Source organism: Odocoileus virginianus, unplaced genomic scaffold (assembly GCF_023699985.2).
Source record: "Odocoileus virginianus isolate 20LAN1187 ecotype Illinois unplaced genomic scaffold, Ovbor_1.2 Unplaced_Contig_62, whole genome shotgun sequence".
Taxonomy (NCBI): domain Eukaryota; kingdom Metazoa; phylum Chordata; class Mammalia; order Artiodactyla; family Cervidae; genus Odocoileus; species Odocoileus virginianus.
In genome coordinates this window covers 84,626-99,506 of record NW_027224379.1, presented here as the reverse complement: position 1 = coordinate 99,506, position 14,881 = coordinate 84,626, and the positions used below count along the sequence as shown (strand labels likewise).

Here is a 14,881-nt window from a genome sequence, read left to right as displayed (position 1 = left end):
CAAGCAAAAGCTAAGAGAATTCAGCACCACCAAACCAGCTTTACAACAAATACTAAAGGAACTTCTCTAAGGGTAGAATAAAGAGGTCACAACTAGAAACAAGAAAATCACAAGTGGGAAAGCTTACCAGTAAAGGCAAACACATAGTAAAGGTAGGAAATCATCCACACACAAATATGATATCAAAGCTAGCAACTGTTAGATGAGGAGAGTACTAATGCAGGAAATGAGGACTGCAAATTGAAACTGAAAGACCAGCAACTTAAAATAATCTTATATAGACCACTACATCGAAACCACATTAAACACACACACACACAGGAACTACAAACAAGAAACAACAGATGCACACACAAAAAGAAAAAGGAACCCTAACACAACACAAAAGATAGTTAACAAACCACAAGAGGACAAAGAGAAAGGAAAGAAAAAAAGACCTACAAAAACAAATCCAAAATATTCAGAAAATGGCAACAGGCACATACATCAACAAATACCTTAAATGTCAATGGATTACATGCCCAAACCAAGATACAGATTTGCTTAATGGATACAAAACTAAGACCCATATACATGCTGTCTACAAGAGACCCACTTCAGATCTAGGACACATACAGACTGAAAGATGCTGGATGGAAAAAGATATTCCAGCAAATGGAAATAAAAAAAAAGCCAGTGTAGCAATATTCCTATCAGACAAAACTAGGCTATAAAACAAAGACTGTTACCAAGAGACAAGGAAAGACACTACATAGCGATCAAGGGATCAATCCAAGAAGAAGCTAAAACAATTATAAGTATATATGCACCCAACAAAGAAGCACCTCAATATTTAAGGCAAAATCTATCAGCCATAAAAGGAGACATTGACAGTAACACAATAATTGTGGGGGACTTTAATATCCCATTTTCATCAATGAATACATCATTCAGAGAGAAAATCAACACAGAACCACAAGTCTTAAATGAAATATTAGACCACACAGAATTGATATTTGTAGGACATTCCATCTAAAAGCAGCAGTATATACTTTTTCTCAAGTGAACACAGAACATTCTCCAAGATAAATCACATCTTGGGCCACTAATCTTGGGTTGCAAAGAGTCGGACACGACTGATCTACTGAACTGAACTTGGCCACTAACCAAGCCTCATTAAATTCAGGAAAACTGAAATCAATCAAACATCTTTTTGACCACAATGCTATAAGATTAGAAATCAATTACTGGAAAAAAAAAAAAATAAAAATACAAACACATGGTGGCTAAACAATGTTACTAAATCAATGGATCACTGAGGAAATCAAAGAGGAAATCAAAAATACCTAGAGACAAATGACAATGAAAACATGACAATCCATAACCTACGGGCTGGAACAACAGCAATCCTAAGAGTAACGTTTATAGCAATACAAGCTTACTTCAGGAAGCAAGCAAACGAAAAAACTCAAACATCCCAACTTTATACCTAAAGCAACTAGGGAAAGTAGAAAAAACAAAACACAACAGTAGTAGAAAAAATGAAATCATCAAGATCAGAGCAGAAATAAATGAAATAGAAGTGGAGAAAACAACAGAAAGGAACCACAAGATCCACATTTGTTCAGTGGATTAGAGGACATGGAAAACTGTAAAGATGAAGAAAAGGTTTTCTATGTCCTACGGGTCATACTTAGAAGACATTTCCATACTATAACCATTGTTTCGTGTGTGCATTTTATTCCTTAACACTATTGTTGTTGTTCAGTTGCTCAGTCATGTCTGACTCTTTGATCCCATGGACTGCAGCATGCCAGACTTCCCTGTCCTTCACTATCTCCTGGAGTTTGCTCAAACTCATGTCCATTGAGTCAATGATGCCATCCAACCATCTCATCCTCTATTGCCCCTTCTCCTTGTGCCCTCAATCTTTCCCAGCATCAGAGTCAATACTATATATGAAGAGTCTCTTCAGAGTGAAAAAGCTGGCTTGAAACTCAACATTCAAAAAACTAAGATCATGGCATCTGGTCCCATCACTTCATGGCAAATAGAAAGGGAAAAAGTGGAAGCAGTGACAGATTTTATTTTCTTGGGCTCCAAAATCACTGGGGAGTGTGACTACAGCCCTTACATTAAAAGACACCTACACCTTGGAAGGAAAGCTATGAGAAACCTAGAGAGCATATTAAAAAGCAAAGACATCACTTTGCTGACAAAGGTCCATAAGTCAAAGTTATGGTTTTTTCAGTAGTCATGTATGGATGTGAGAGTTGGATCATAAAGAAGGCTGAGTGCCAAAGAATTGATGCTTTCGAACTGTGGTGCTGGAGAAGACTCTTGAGAGTCCCTTGGACTGCAAGGAGATCAAACCAGTCAATCCTAAAGGAAATCAATCCTGAATATTCATTGGAAGGACTGATGCTGAAACTCCAATACTTTGGCCACCTGATGCGAAGAGCTGACTCACTGGAAAAGACCCTGATGCTGGGAAAGATTGAAGGCAAAAGGAGAAGAGGGTGGCAGAGGATGAGATGGTTAGATAGCATCACTGACTCAGTGGACATGAATTTGAGCAAACTCTGGGAAACAGTGTAAGACAGAGGAACCTGGCATGCTGCAGTACCTGGGGTCACAAAGAGTTGGACACGACTTAGCTACTGAACAACTGTGTGTGTGTGTGTGTGTGTGTGTGTGTGTGTGTATAGTTGACAGTAAGTACTTTTTGGGAAATATCTAGTCATTCCAGATGTTCTGAAGTGCCTGATGTATGTTAAAAGTAGAGGCAGTAAAGAGGCATTTTGCAAATTTGTTAAAATTCATATGAAATACTGTTACTTTCAGAGGGACTGGCCAAACTACGTCTCTGTACAGCGCGCACTGTGTTTGTGCACAGAGGGGATGGAGACGGAGGTGAAGAGTTCTGTGCCAATGTGTCAGGAAGCATTTAACAGGAGGCTTCCTGCGTGCTGTCTGGATCTGTCATGAATCTTCTATCCCTTTGGCAAACCACTTCCAGGGCTGAGGAATCCATGCATTTCCTTAGTTAGTTTTTCCATACAGTGATACGTAACTATTTATGACCCTCTTCCTTTTTATGAACCATACGGTAAAAGTGATTGTTTACAACTCTCTTTGATATGGATCGCCTAATGTTTTGTAAATCTACAATTTTGATTTTTATCTTTGCTGAGAACAAGCTACCTTGTAAGACTGTATATATACCCACACTGTGTTGAATAAAACACCTTTGCTCCATGAGAGCTTGGGTCCCCGTGTCTGTCTTTCCTCTCTCTCTCTCAAGCTAATTCTTTGGAGCACGGAAGCCACTGAGCTCATTTTTTTGCCCGGGCTTCTAAGACCCTCTCGAGAAGGCGCACTGTGCCTTCACCTCCTCGAGAGGGCGCCTGGTGCCTAAGTGAAGCAGTGCAAGCTCTGTGTCAAGTGCTTTATTGGTTCTCTGCATAAACCAAGGAATATCAGCCCCTTTCTCTCTCTTTCACTTTCTTATCGTCAACTCCGGACCACCAGGTTCTGGTCCATTAAAGGACCCCAACACCAGTGTGTTAATACTGAGGCAAGATTAACCATTGTCTTTGCTTGTGCATTTTTTTCACTTCTACTATGTATTTAGTGTATGTAATGGACAACCAGTCCATCCTAAAGGAGATCAGCCCTGGGTGTTCATTGGAAGGACTGATGCTGGAAGCTGAAACTCCAATACTTTGGCCACCTCATGCGAAGAGTTGACTCATTGGAAAAGACCCTGATGCTGGGAGGGATTGGGGGCAGGAGGAGAAGGGGACAACAGAGGATGAGATGGCTGGATGGCATCACCGACTCGATGGGCATGAGTTTGAGTAGACTCCGGGAGTTTGTGATGGACAGGGAGACCTGGCGTGCTGCAATTCAAGGGGTTGCAAGCAGTTAGACACGACTGAACAACTGAACTGAACTGAACTGAATGGACAAACAAGTCCTAATTTACATTTAGTCTTTCCAGATGATATAGAGGTTGCCAGTGTATGACAAAACTACAATTAATAAATAATACATTTTGTGTTAAAATTTCTAGGAAAGACTGTCTTCTGAAAATTTGAGCATTCTAGCCCTTTGGTTGGTGGAGGTGGAAGAGAAGGGAAGCATATTGGTCTGAGGCTACAGTGTTCTCATATGTTGAAGACACTCTCAGATTATAACTGTTAACATGTATGCAGTTTATTGAAGACTGCTCTATATACAGGACAAATTAAGTCCTTGTTTGAAATATCTAGTGCATTTAGATATTTAGAGGTGCCGACTGTATTTTAAATGTAGAGGGAGTAAGATAATCACTTTGTAAATATCTTTTTGGTTTAAATTCATAGAAAGTTATGTCTTTGGGATGTTAAATGTTAAACCACGTTTGTAAGCAGTATACTATTATTGTCTGTACTTATTAAGTGGCTCAGAGGAAGTGGGAGGGAAATAATTAGAAAAGGTAACATGTTAGTGTGTTCATACCTGGACATTTTCAGACAGAACCATTTTTGGGTTCACTTGTATTTTATTTTGTTGTGTATATAGTCTATATAGTGGACAAATGAGTCCTAAGTTTGCAATGTCTAGTCTCTAGATGTTACAGACATCGCCACTGTATGATACAGTAATAAAATTAGCACATTTAGTACACTTCCTATTGAAATTCATAGGGAAGTTGTCTTCTGTAAATGATGTTTGGATATGAATTTGTTCAACTACCTCTAAACATTACATGTGCCTATTATTTGCCCACTGGATTGGTGGTGGAGAGAAGGAAGTGAGGGAGGGAACAGTTCAGATCAAAATAGTCATATTTAGAAGATACTTCAGGTTATAACCATTGTTACATGTGCGCTATTTTAATTAACTGTTCTGTGTACATAGTGGACAAGTAAGTTCTTGTATGAAATATCTAGTCTTTCTAGATATTTAGAAGTGCTTGATGCATTTAAAAGTAGAAGTAGTAGAATAATACTTCTTGTAAATATATTTTAAAAGCTGATGAGAAGGCCTGCCCTGGTGGTCCAGTGGTTAAGAATCTGCCTGCTAAAAGCAGGGGAAATGGATTCAACCCCTCGTGCAGGAAGGTACCACATGCCACAGAACAAAGCCCATGTGCCACAGCCACTCAGACTGCACTCCAGAACTTGTGCTCTGCGACAGAAGCCACAGCAACGAGAACCCTGAGCACTGCAACGAAGAGCAGTCCCGCTCACAGCAACACAGACCCAGCACAGCCAAAAAATTAATTAAAAAAACTGATGGGAAATATTGTCTTCAGAAATGGAATTGTTAAACCTCCTCCCTGAACAGTATACTCTGCGCTTTTTCATTGGATTGATGGAGGTGAGAGGGAAGACTGCAAAAGTTGTTTTGTTAGTATGTACTAGAACATTTCAGCTTGTCCATTGCTCTATATTCACTGCATATATTATGTATATACTGGACAAATGAGTCCCAATTTTATAAGATCTAGTTTCCAGATATTAAAGAGATTGCCAGTGTATGATAAAAGTTGAGTTAGTAAACTAACACATTTTGTACACTTTGTGTTAAAATTCATTGAAAGGCTGTCTTCTGAAAAGGACCTTTAGAAGTGAAATTGTAAATCACATCTAAGTGACAAAAGACATTAATCTACAATAAAGGAGCAAGACTGATCAATGGAGAAAAAAGTCTCTTCAATAAGTAGTACTGGGAAAACTGGACAGCTACATGTAAAACAATTAACTTAGAACATTCTTTAATCTAGACACAAAAATAAACTCAAAATGGATTTTAAAGAGCTAAATGTAAGACCAGATGGATACTATAAAACTCTCAGGAAAACACAGGAAGAACACTCTCTGACATAAATTGCAGCAGTATCTTTTTTAATCATCCTCCTAACATAATGGAAATAAAAACAAAAATACACAAATGTGACCTAATTAAACTTAAAAGTTTCGCACAGCAAAGGAAACCATCAGCAAAATGGAAAAAAAAAAACCAAACACACAGAATGGGAGAAAGTATTTGAAAATGATGCAACTGACATGGGATTAATATTCAAAATATACAAACAGCTCATGCAGCTCTATGTATAGAACAAACAAACAAAAAAAAAAGAATGAAAAAGTTGGCAAAATATCTAAATAGATATTTCTCTAAAGACATATAGCAGGCCAAAAACCACATAAAAAGATGCTCAACATCCCTAATTTAGGCCAACTTTTTCACTCTCCTTTCACTTTCATTAAGAGGTTCTTTAGTTCTTCGTTTTCTGCCACAAAGGTGGTGTTATATGCATATCTGAGGTTACTGCTATTTCCCCTGGCAATCTTGATTCCATCTGTGCTTCATCCAGCCTGACATTTTGATGATATACTCTGCATATAAGTTAAATAAGCATGGTGACAATATACAGCATTGAACTGCTCCTTTCCCGATTTGGAACCAGTCTGTTGTTCCATGTCCAGTTCTATTGCTTCTCGACCTGCATACAGATTTCTCAGGAGGCAGGTAAGGTCATCTGGTATTTCCATCTCTTGAAGAATTTTCCAGTTTGTTGTGATCCACACAGTCAAAGGCTTTGGCATAGTCAATAAAGCAGAAGCAGATGTTTTTCTGGAACTCTCTTGCTTTTTTGATGATCCAGCGGATGTTGGCAATTTGATCTCTGGTTCCTCTGCCTTTTCTAAACCCAGCTTGAACATCTGGAAGTTCATGGTTCATGTACTGTTGAAGCCTGGCTTGGAGAATTTTGAGCATTACTTTGCTAGCGTGTGAGATGAGTGCAATTGTGCGGTAGTTTGAACATTTCTTTGGCATTGCCTTTCTTTGGGATTGGAATGAAAACTGACCTTTTCCAGTCCCATCACTTCATGGCAAACAGATGGAGAAACAATGGAAACAGTGAGAGACTTAATTTTTTTGAGTTCCAAACTCACTGCAGATGGTGACAGCAGCCATGAATGCTTGCTCCTGGGGAGAAAAGCTATGACCAACCTTTACAGCAAATTAAAAGCAGAGAGACTGTCCACAAAGGTCCGTCTAGTCAAAGCTACGGTTCTTCCTGTAGTCGTGTATAGATGTGAGCTGGGACTATCAATAAAGCTGAGAGCCAAGGAATTGATGCTTTTGAATTGTGGTGTTGCAAAATTTAGAGTCCCTTGAACTGCAAGGGGATCCAACCAGTCAATCCTAAGAAAAATCAGTCCTGAATATTCATTGGAAGGACTGATGCTGAGCTGAAGCTCCAATACTTTAGCCACCTGATATGAAGAACTGACTCATTGGAGAAGACCCTGATGCTGGGAAAGATTGAAGGCAGCAGGAGAAGGGGATGACAGAGGGTGAAATGGTTGGATGGTATCACCAACTCAATGGACATGAGTGTGAGCAAGCTCCAGGAGTTGGTGATGGACAGGGAAGTCTGGCACACTGCAGTCCATGGGGTCGCAAAGAGTTTGACATTACAAAGCGACTGAATTGAACTACTATCGGAGCCTTCAGCAAGTCATGATCTTTTTGCAGTCATAACATCAGAGGTCACTGATCACAGATCACCTTAACAAATATAGCATTCAGTTCAGTTCAGTCACTTAGTCATGTCCGACTCTTTGCGACCCCATGAGCCAGAGCACGCCAGGCCTCCCTGTCCATCACCAACTCCCGAAATCCACCCAAACCCATGTTCATCAAGTCGGTGATGCCATCCAACCATCTCATCCTCTGTCGCCCCCTTCTCCTCCTGCCCTCAATCTTCCCCAGCATCAGGGTCTTTTCAAATGAGTCAGCTCTTTGCATCAGGTGGCCAAAGTATTGGAGTTGCAGCTTCAACATCAGTCCTACCAATGAATACCCAGGACTGATCTCCTTCAGGATGGACTGGTTGGATCTCCTTGCAGTCCAAGGGACTCTCAAGAGTCTTCTCCAACACCACAGTTCAAAACCATCAATTCTTTGGTGCTTAGCTTTCTTTATAGTCCAACTCTCACATGACTACAGGAAAAACCATAGCCTTGACTAGATGCACCTTTGTGCTTTTTAATATGCTGTCTAGGTTGGTCATAACTTTCCTTCCAAGGAGTAAGCGTCTTTTAATTTCATGGCTGCAGTCACCATCTGCAGTGATTTTGGAGCCCAGAAAAATAAAGTCAGACACTGTTTCCACTGTTTCCCCATCTATTTGCCATGAAGTGATAGGACTGGATGCCATGATCTTAGTTTTCTGAATGTTGAGCTTTAAGCCAACTTTTTCACTCTCCTCTTTCACTTTCATCAAGAGGCTTTTTAGCTCCTCTTCACTTTCTGCCATAAGGGTGGTGTCATCTGCATATCTGAGGTTATTGGTATTTCTCCCAGCAATCTTGATTCCAGCTTGTGCTTTCTCCAGCCCAGCATTTCTCATGATGCACTCTTCATATAAGTTAAATAAGCAGGGTGACAATATACAGCCTTGACGTACTCCTTTTCCTATTTGGAACCAGTCTGCTGTTCCATGTCCAGTTCTACCTGCTGCTTCCTGACCTGCATACAGGTTTCTCAAGAGGCAGGTCAGGTGGTCTGGTATTCCCATTTCAATCAGAGTTTTCCACAGTTTATTGTGATCTACACAGTCAAAGACTTTGGCATAGTCAATAAAGCAGAAGTAGATGTTTTTCTGGAACTCTCTTGCTTTTTCGATGATCCAGTGGATGTTGGCAATTTGATCTCTGGTTCCTCTGCCTTTTCTAAATCCAGCTTGAACACTTGGAAGTTCATGGTTCACTTAACTGTTGAAGCCTGGTTTGGAGAATTTTGAGCATTACTTTGCTAGTGTGTGAGATGAGTACAATTGTGTGGTAGTTTGAGCATTCTTTGGCATTGCCTTTCTTTGGGATTGGAATGAAAACTGACCTTTTCCAGTCCTGTGACCACTGCTGAGTTTTCCAAATTTGCTGGCATATTGAGTGCAGCACTTTCACAGCATCATCTTTTACAGTTTGAAATAGCTCAGCTGGAATTCCATCACCTCCACTAGCTTTGTTCATAGTGATGCTTCCTAAGGCCCACATGACTTCACATTCCAGGATGTCTGGCTCTAGGTGAGTGATCACACCATTGTGATTATCTGGGTCATGAAGATCTTTTTTGTACAGTTCTTCTGTGTATTCTTGCCACCTCTTCTTAATATCTTCTGCTTCTGTTAGGTTCCTACCATTTCTGTCCTTTATTGAGTCCATCTTTGTATGAAATGTTCCCTTGGTATCTCTTAATTTTCTTGAAGAGATCTCTAGTCTTTCCCATTTTATTGTTTTCCTCTATTTCTTTGCATTGATTGCTGAGGAAGGCTTTCTTATCTTTCCTTGCTATTCTTTGGAACTCTGCATTCAAATGCATATATCTTTCCTTTTCTCCTTTGCTTTTTCACTTCCCTTCTTTTCACATCTATTTGTAAGGCCTCCTCAGACAGCCATTTTGCTGTTGGGTTAACCAATAAGTTCATTTGGGTTTTTCCATAAGAGGTAATGTTAAAAACCTGAATGAACTTTTTGGCCAACCCAATAATAATGAAAAAGTTTGAAATGTTGTTGAGTGTTATTAAGAAGTAAGCAAATGGTCTTGCAAAAATATTACAATAGAATTTCTTAATGCAGAATTGCCACAAAACTTCCATTTATTTAAAAAAATCTGCAAAGCACAATAAGATATGCCTATATGTACCTTATTTTCAAAGAACTGTGTTTTGATCTGTTTGGGGGCTGTTTGAGGAGAATGCCTACAACTCAATGACAATAACAAAATTTTTAAATAGACAATGGACCTGAAAAGACATTTCTCCAATGAATATATACAAGTAGCTAGCTAGCTTATGAAAATATGCTCAAAATCACTAATCATTATGGAAATGCTAATCAAAACCACTATCAAATATTACCTACACCTATTATGAGGGATGCTATTTAAAAAACCTGAAAAGAATAAGTGCTGGTGGGAATATAAAAGGGTGCAGCTTCTGTGAGGGACAGTATGGTGTTCTTCAAAAAAAAAAAAAAAACAAACACAAAAAACTGAATTACCATGTGACCCAGCAATACCACTTCTTGGTGTTTATTCAAAAGAACTGAAAGCAGAATCTCAGGACATGTTTGTACATCCATGTTCATAAAAGCATTATGCACAGCAGCCAAAAGGCAGAAGCAAATGTCCATCAACAGATGAATGAATAAACAAAAATGTCATATATATACACACAATGGAATATTATGAAGGAAATTCTGACACATACAACATGGATGAACCCTGAGGACATTATGCTAAGTAAAAGAAGCTAGTCACAAAAAGACAAGTCCTGTATGATTTCACTTCCATGAAGTATCAGAGTAGTCAAACTCACAGAAACAGAAAGTAGAATGGAGGCTTTCACTGGTCAGGGAGCACAGAGGAACGGGGAGTTTTGTTTAATGGGTGCAGTGTTTCCGTTTTGTAAGATGAAAATATTTTGGAGGTTGATTGTACCATAACATGAATAAACTTAACACTACTGAACTATACACTTAAGAACATTAAGATGGTAAAACAAAACAAAAACAAGGATGCCTGCTTTGGCCACTTATATTCAACTCTGCACTAGGAATTCTAGCCAGAGCAATTAGGCAAAAAATAGATAAATAAAAGGTATTCAAACTGGACAGAAGAATGAAATTATCTCTATTTGCAGATGATATGACTGCATATATAGACAATTCTAAAGAATCTACAAAGCAACCATTAGAACTTGTGAACAAATTTGACAAAACAGGGTATAAGCTCAACACTCAAAAAATCAGTTGTATTTCTACATACCATCAATAAGCAATCAAAAAGGGAACTAAGAAAAGACTTCCATTTACAATATCATCTAAAAGACCACTTAATAGTAAATTTAAGCAAACATGTAAGATCTGTACTCTGAAAACTACAAAACAGAAAATCTAACTTACTGGAAAAACATCTCACGTTCATAGATACTATGACTTAATATTCTTAAAGTGGCAATATTTCCCAAAGCAGTCTATAGATTCAATGCAATCCTTACCAAAAACACAACAGCCTTTTTGTGTGGAAACAGACAAGCTAACATAAAATTCATATGGACTTGGCAAGGGACCTTGCTGTGGAACACAGTTTGCCAATTTCAAAATAAGCTAAACATAGAATTATCACATGATCCATCAATTTCACTCCTAGGAAAGAACTGAAAATAGGTCTTCAAACAAAAACTTGTACATGAATGCTCACAGCACTATTCTCAATAACCAAACATGGAGTCACCCCCAAATGCCCATCAAATGATAGATAAACAAAAGGTAGTATAGACAATGGAATATTTATTTGGTCATAAAAGTGATAAAGTAACAATACAAACTACAACATGGAAGGGTCCTGAAAACACACTAAGTGAAAGAAGTCACATGTAGAAGGCTACATGATTCCATTTATATGAGCTATCCAGAATAGGCAAACCCATAAGAAGAAAATAGATTAACAGTAGCTAGGGGCCGTGAGGAATGGGGAATAGCTGTTTATTAAGTGATGGTACTGCTTATTAGGATTCGCTGGTAGCTCAGCAGTAAAGAATCCATCTGCCAGCAAAGGAGATTCAGGTTCGATCTCTGGGTTGGGAAGATCCCCTGGAGTAGGAAATAGCAACCCACTCCAGTATTCTTGCCTGGAAAATCCCACAGACAGAGGAGCCTGGTGGGCTGCAGTCCATAGGGTTGCAAAGAGTCGGACAAGACTTAGAGACTAAACAGTATGGGGTCTCCTTTTGGTATGACGAAAATATTCTTGAAGTAAGTGGTGGTCATGGTTGCACAACATCATTAATATACAAAATGTCACTAAATTCTACAACCATGTTAACATGGTTGAAATGTGAATTTTATGCTATGTGTATTTTACCAAAATTAAAAAAGAAGAATCCCTTGCCAGACTCTAGAAAGATTTAGATTTTGCCCAGCCCTCAGGACCGTCACAAAGCCTGCGTCCTACTAAACAACCTAGGTCACTTGGTCTATCCAGATGGTCTCTTCTTTGAAAAACCATGAGTCCTAATGCTGGCTCTAATTCACCTGAATTATTTATCACGTATTTTCTTTTGCTATCCCTTAACTTTTCCTGTGGAATAGACAAGAATCATTCCCTTTACTCCAACCACTTTATGCAACTGCAAAACTGTCAAAAGAAGGTTCACAACATCACATAATGAAGTCTATCAAAAATTTTTTTATGGCTCCGTTTCACAGCTCAATAAGATCACAGGATCTGCATTTACCTACACGGCATCTTTGTACTACTACTGATCTGCTCTTCTATATCAGAGGTCAGCAAACATTTTCAGTAAATGTTCATAGTAAGTATTTCAGGTCTGTGAGCTGTCTCTGTCACACTCAACTCTGCCCTTGTAACCTGAAGGCAGTCACAGCCATAAATAAAACAGCATAGCTGTGTCTCAGTAATAAGTTTTACAGACACTGAGATTTGAATTTCACACAGTTTTCACATCACAGACTATTACTCTTGATTTGTTTCTCAATCATCTAAAAATTCTTAGTGTATGGGCAATAAAAAAAACAGGCAGCATGCCTCATTTGGCCCATGGGCTGTAATTTGCTGACTTGTGCTCTATATTTTCCCTGATGTTAACATTTATTTCTACTATTTCAAATGAATGTATAGACATGGTATAAACTTCAAATAATCACTGTTAAGCAAAACTGTGCATAAATTAAACAACTCACCTGTGATGTGATCATTTTCTGTTGCTTCTGGAGGAATGTAGAGAGCTGAGAGAGTACACCTGAGAAAGAAGGAAAGGTCATGAGTGATATCACCTGCCTAAAAAGCTCCACCCTAGTAGCTGGCATAACATCTTAGAATGGGAGATGCCTTGAGAAGGGGCAGAAAGGATAACAGTAAGGCAGGGAGCACTCCATGCCCATGCATGACTCTGGTATGATTATGTAATACTTGGACAAGCTAGTTTTCAAATGTAAAAGCATTTGTTTTCTGCTCATTTGTTAACAGTGTATGCTCTAACATAGAGAAAATGTGAACAACACATTAAACTGAGTCAATTAGGAAAAGCCAAAGAATACAACATTAAAACTGATGCTGAGCAAAAATATTCAGCACAAAAATTTATAATGTTCATTACAAACCAGAAAATCTCAACAATATTCTGAAAAAAAGCATGGGGGGGGGCAGAGTTTACTCTTAACTTGGTTTCCGGTCTCAACAGTATTTTTTAGTTAAAAACAAGAAACTGGTTTTGGCTTCTGTGTTCTTAAGGCAGAAAAGACCTACCTGGACCATCAAGAGACTCCATGGCTGTCCTTGATTCTGCCATAACAAAATGGAGGATTGTAAACTAACCACTTGTTTACCCACTTCCTGCCCACACCAACCCAACTCCATGCTTTAAGTAAAACATAAATAGACCGTCTTAAGTCCAAGCCTTAACAACCTGTCTTGCAGCAGCACCTCTGATTCTGCAAGCTCAGGACAGAGAGGACGTCAGGTATGTCTCTAGCTGTGCTGAGTGCAGGAACAGCTCAGAATACAGCAAGTGGAGTAAAGAGTGAAGGGAGCAAGAAGGTAAACACCCTCTCCTGTGGCTGGCCAGCTCTTCCTTCCACAGGGTGCCTTCACAACCTCCCAGCAAGTAGCACCTTCTGTTCCTTTTGTCCAGAAAGTTGGCCCAAGGTTTCCACCATCACTACCACCTGGTCCAGCAGGAGGACCAGTCTGCTCCTCTGAGGTCCCAAGCGAACTGACTGTCCTGCTAGAGACTCCTGCTCCCGGAATCACCCTTTCTACTCCACAAAAAGCTGTTCTGTTGCAAGAAAGGTGACCTAAGAGGGTCGAATATTTGTCCAAGCACTAAAGCTCCTGGAATTTAAGCGGGACCTCCTGTAAAAGCCAAGTAGGGCTCCTGAGGGCACAGGCAACCAGGCGAGGCCCTCAGCGAGGCCCTGAGTGGGGAAAAAAAGTTTCTCCGCCGAGAAGAAAAGTGCACACCTACTGGGAACCCTAAGCCAGTTTCTGCGCGGTCTTCCAAGGTCTCAGACCACCCCACACCTTGGAAATGAGAAAAACAAGCTTCACCTGGTAACAAGCGCTGGGACGTGCTGGTGCTCACTAGGAGTCAGAGTCACACCGAGTCTGAAGACAAAGCCGTTTCCTCCTTCACCTGCCTCCCGGTCGCCTGTCTCAACTCTGCGGGGCTCCACCGAAACGTCCTGCTCAGCGGTCGGGTCCAGACGCCTGAAGCTCCGGAATCATCCCATCGCGAGACTGTAGACCGGAACCTGCTGGCTAGCATGGAGAGGAGGGGGAGGAGGGAGCGCACATGCGCAGAAGGCCATAGCTGCCGCCGCGTCCTGTCCCAGAAAAGGCACAGAGCATTTCTTGAAAGCTTGTTATTGTTCAGTCGGTAAGTCGTGTCTGACTCTTTGCGACTTCATGAACTGCAGCACTCCAGGCCTCGCTGTCCTTCCCTATCTCCTATAGTTTGCTCAAATGCATGTCCCGTAGAGTCGGTGATACTATCTAACCATCTCATCCTCTGCCGCCCCCTTCTCCTTTTGCCTTCAGTCTTTCCCAGGACCAGGGTCTTTTCCAAAGAGCAGGCTCTTCCAGTCGGATCTTCAGCTTCAGCAACAGTCTTTCCAATGAATATTCAGGTTGATTTCCTTTAGGATTGACTGGTTTGATCTCCTTGCAGTCCAAAGGAGTCTCAAGAGTCTTCACCATCACAATTCGAAAGCATCAATTCTTCATGTTTAGCCTTCTTTATGGTCCAACTCTCACATCTGTACCTGACTGCTGGAAAAACCAGTTTTTGACTGTATGGACCTTTGTTGGTAAAGTGTTG

General features: G+C 40.1%; 1 protein-coding gene and 1 long non-coding RNA gene across 3 annotated transcripts in view; one reads left to right on the top strand and one right to left on the bottom strand.

Moving 5' to 3' along the window:
- LOC110150701 (zinc finger protein 33B-like) overlaps positions 1–14,881 on the bottom strand; it is a 98,375-nt gene that overhangs the window by 23,280 nt on the left and 60,214 nt on the right. The window contains exons 1-2 of one of the 2 annotated variants that reach the window (XM_070464693.1): positions 14,113–14,201; positions 12,747–12,805 (exon numbers count right to left, since the gene is read on the bottom strand). The exons of the other annotated variant lie outside the window; for it this stretch is intronic. Of the exons in view, the coding sequence (XP_070320794.1) occupies positions 12,747–12,761 (15 nt within the window). The 5' untranslated portion in view covers positions 12,762–12,805; positions 14,113–14,201. Of the gene's footprint in view, positions 1–12,746; positions 12,806–14,112; positions 14,202–14,881 lie in introns of those variants that run through there. 2 annotated transcript variants of the gene reach the window in all.
- Positions 14,190–14,765, top strand: LOC139034232 (uncharacterized). Its single transcript, XR_011486657.1, has 2 exons — positions 14,190–14,440; positions 14,602–14,765. It is a non-coding gene; the product is annotated as an uncharacterized lncRNA (long non-coding RNA).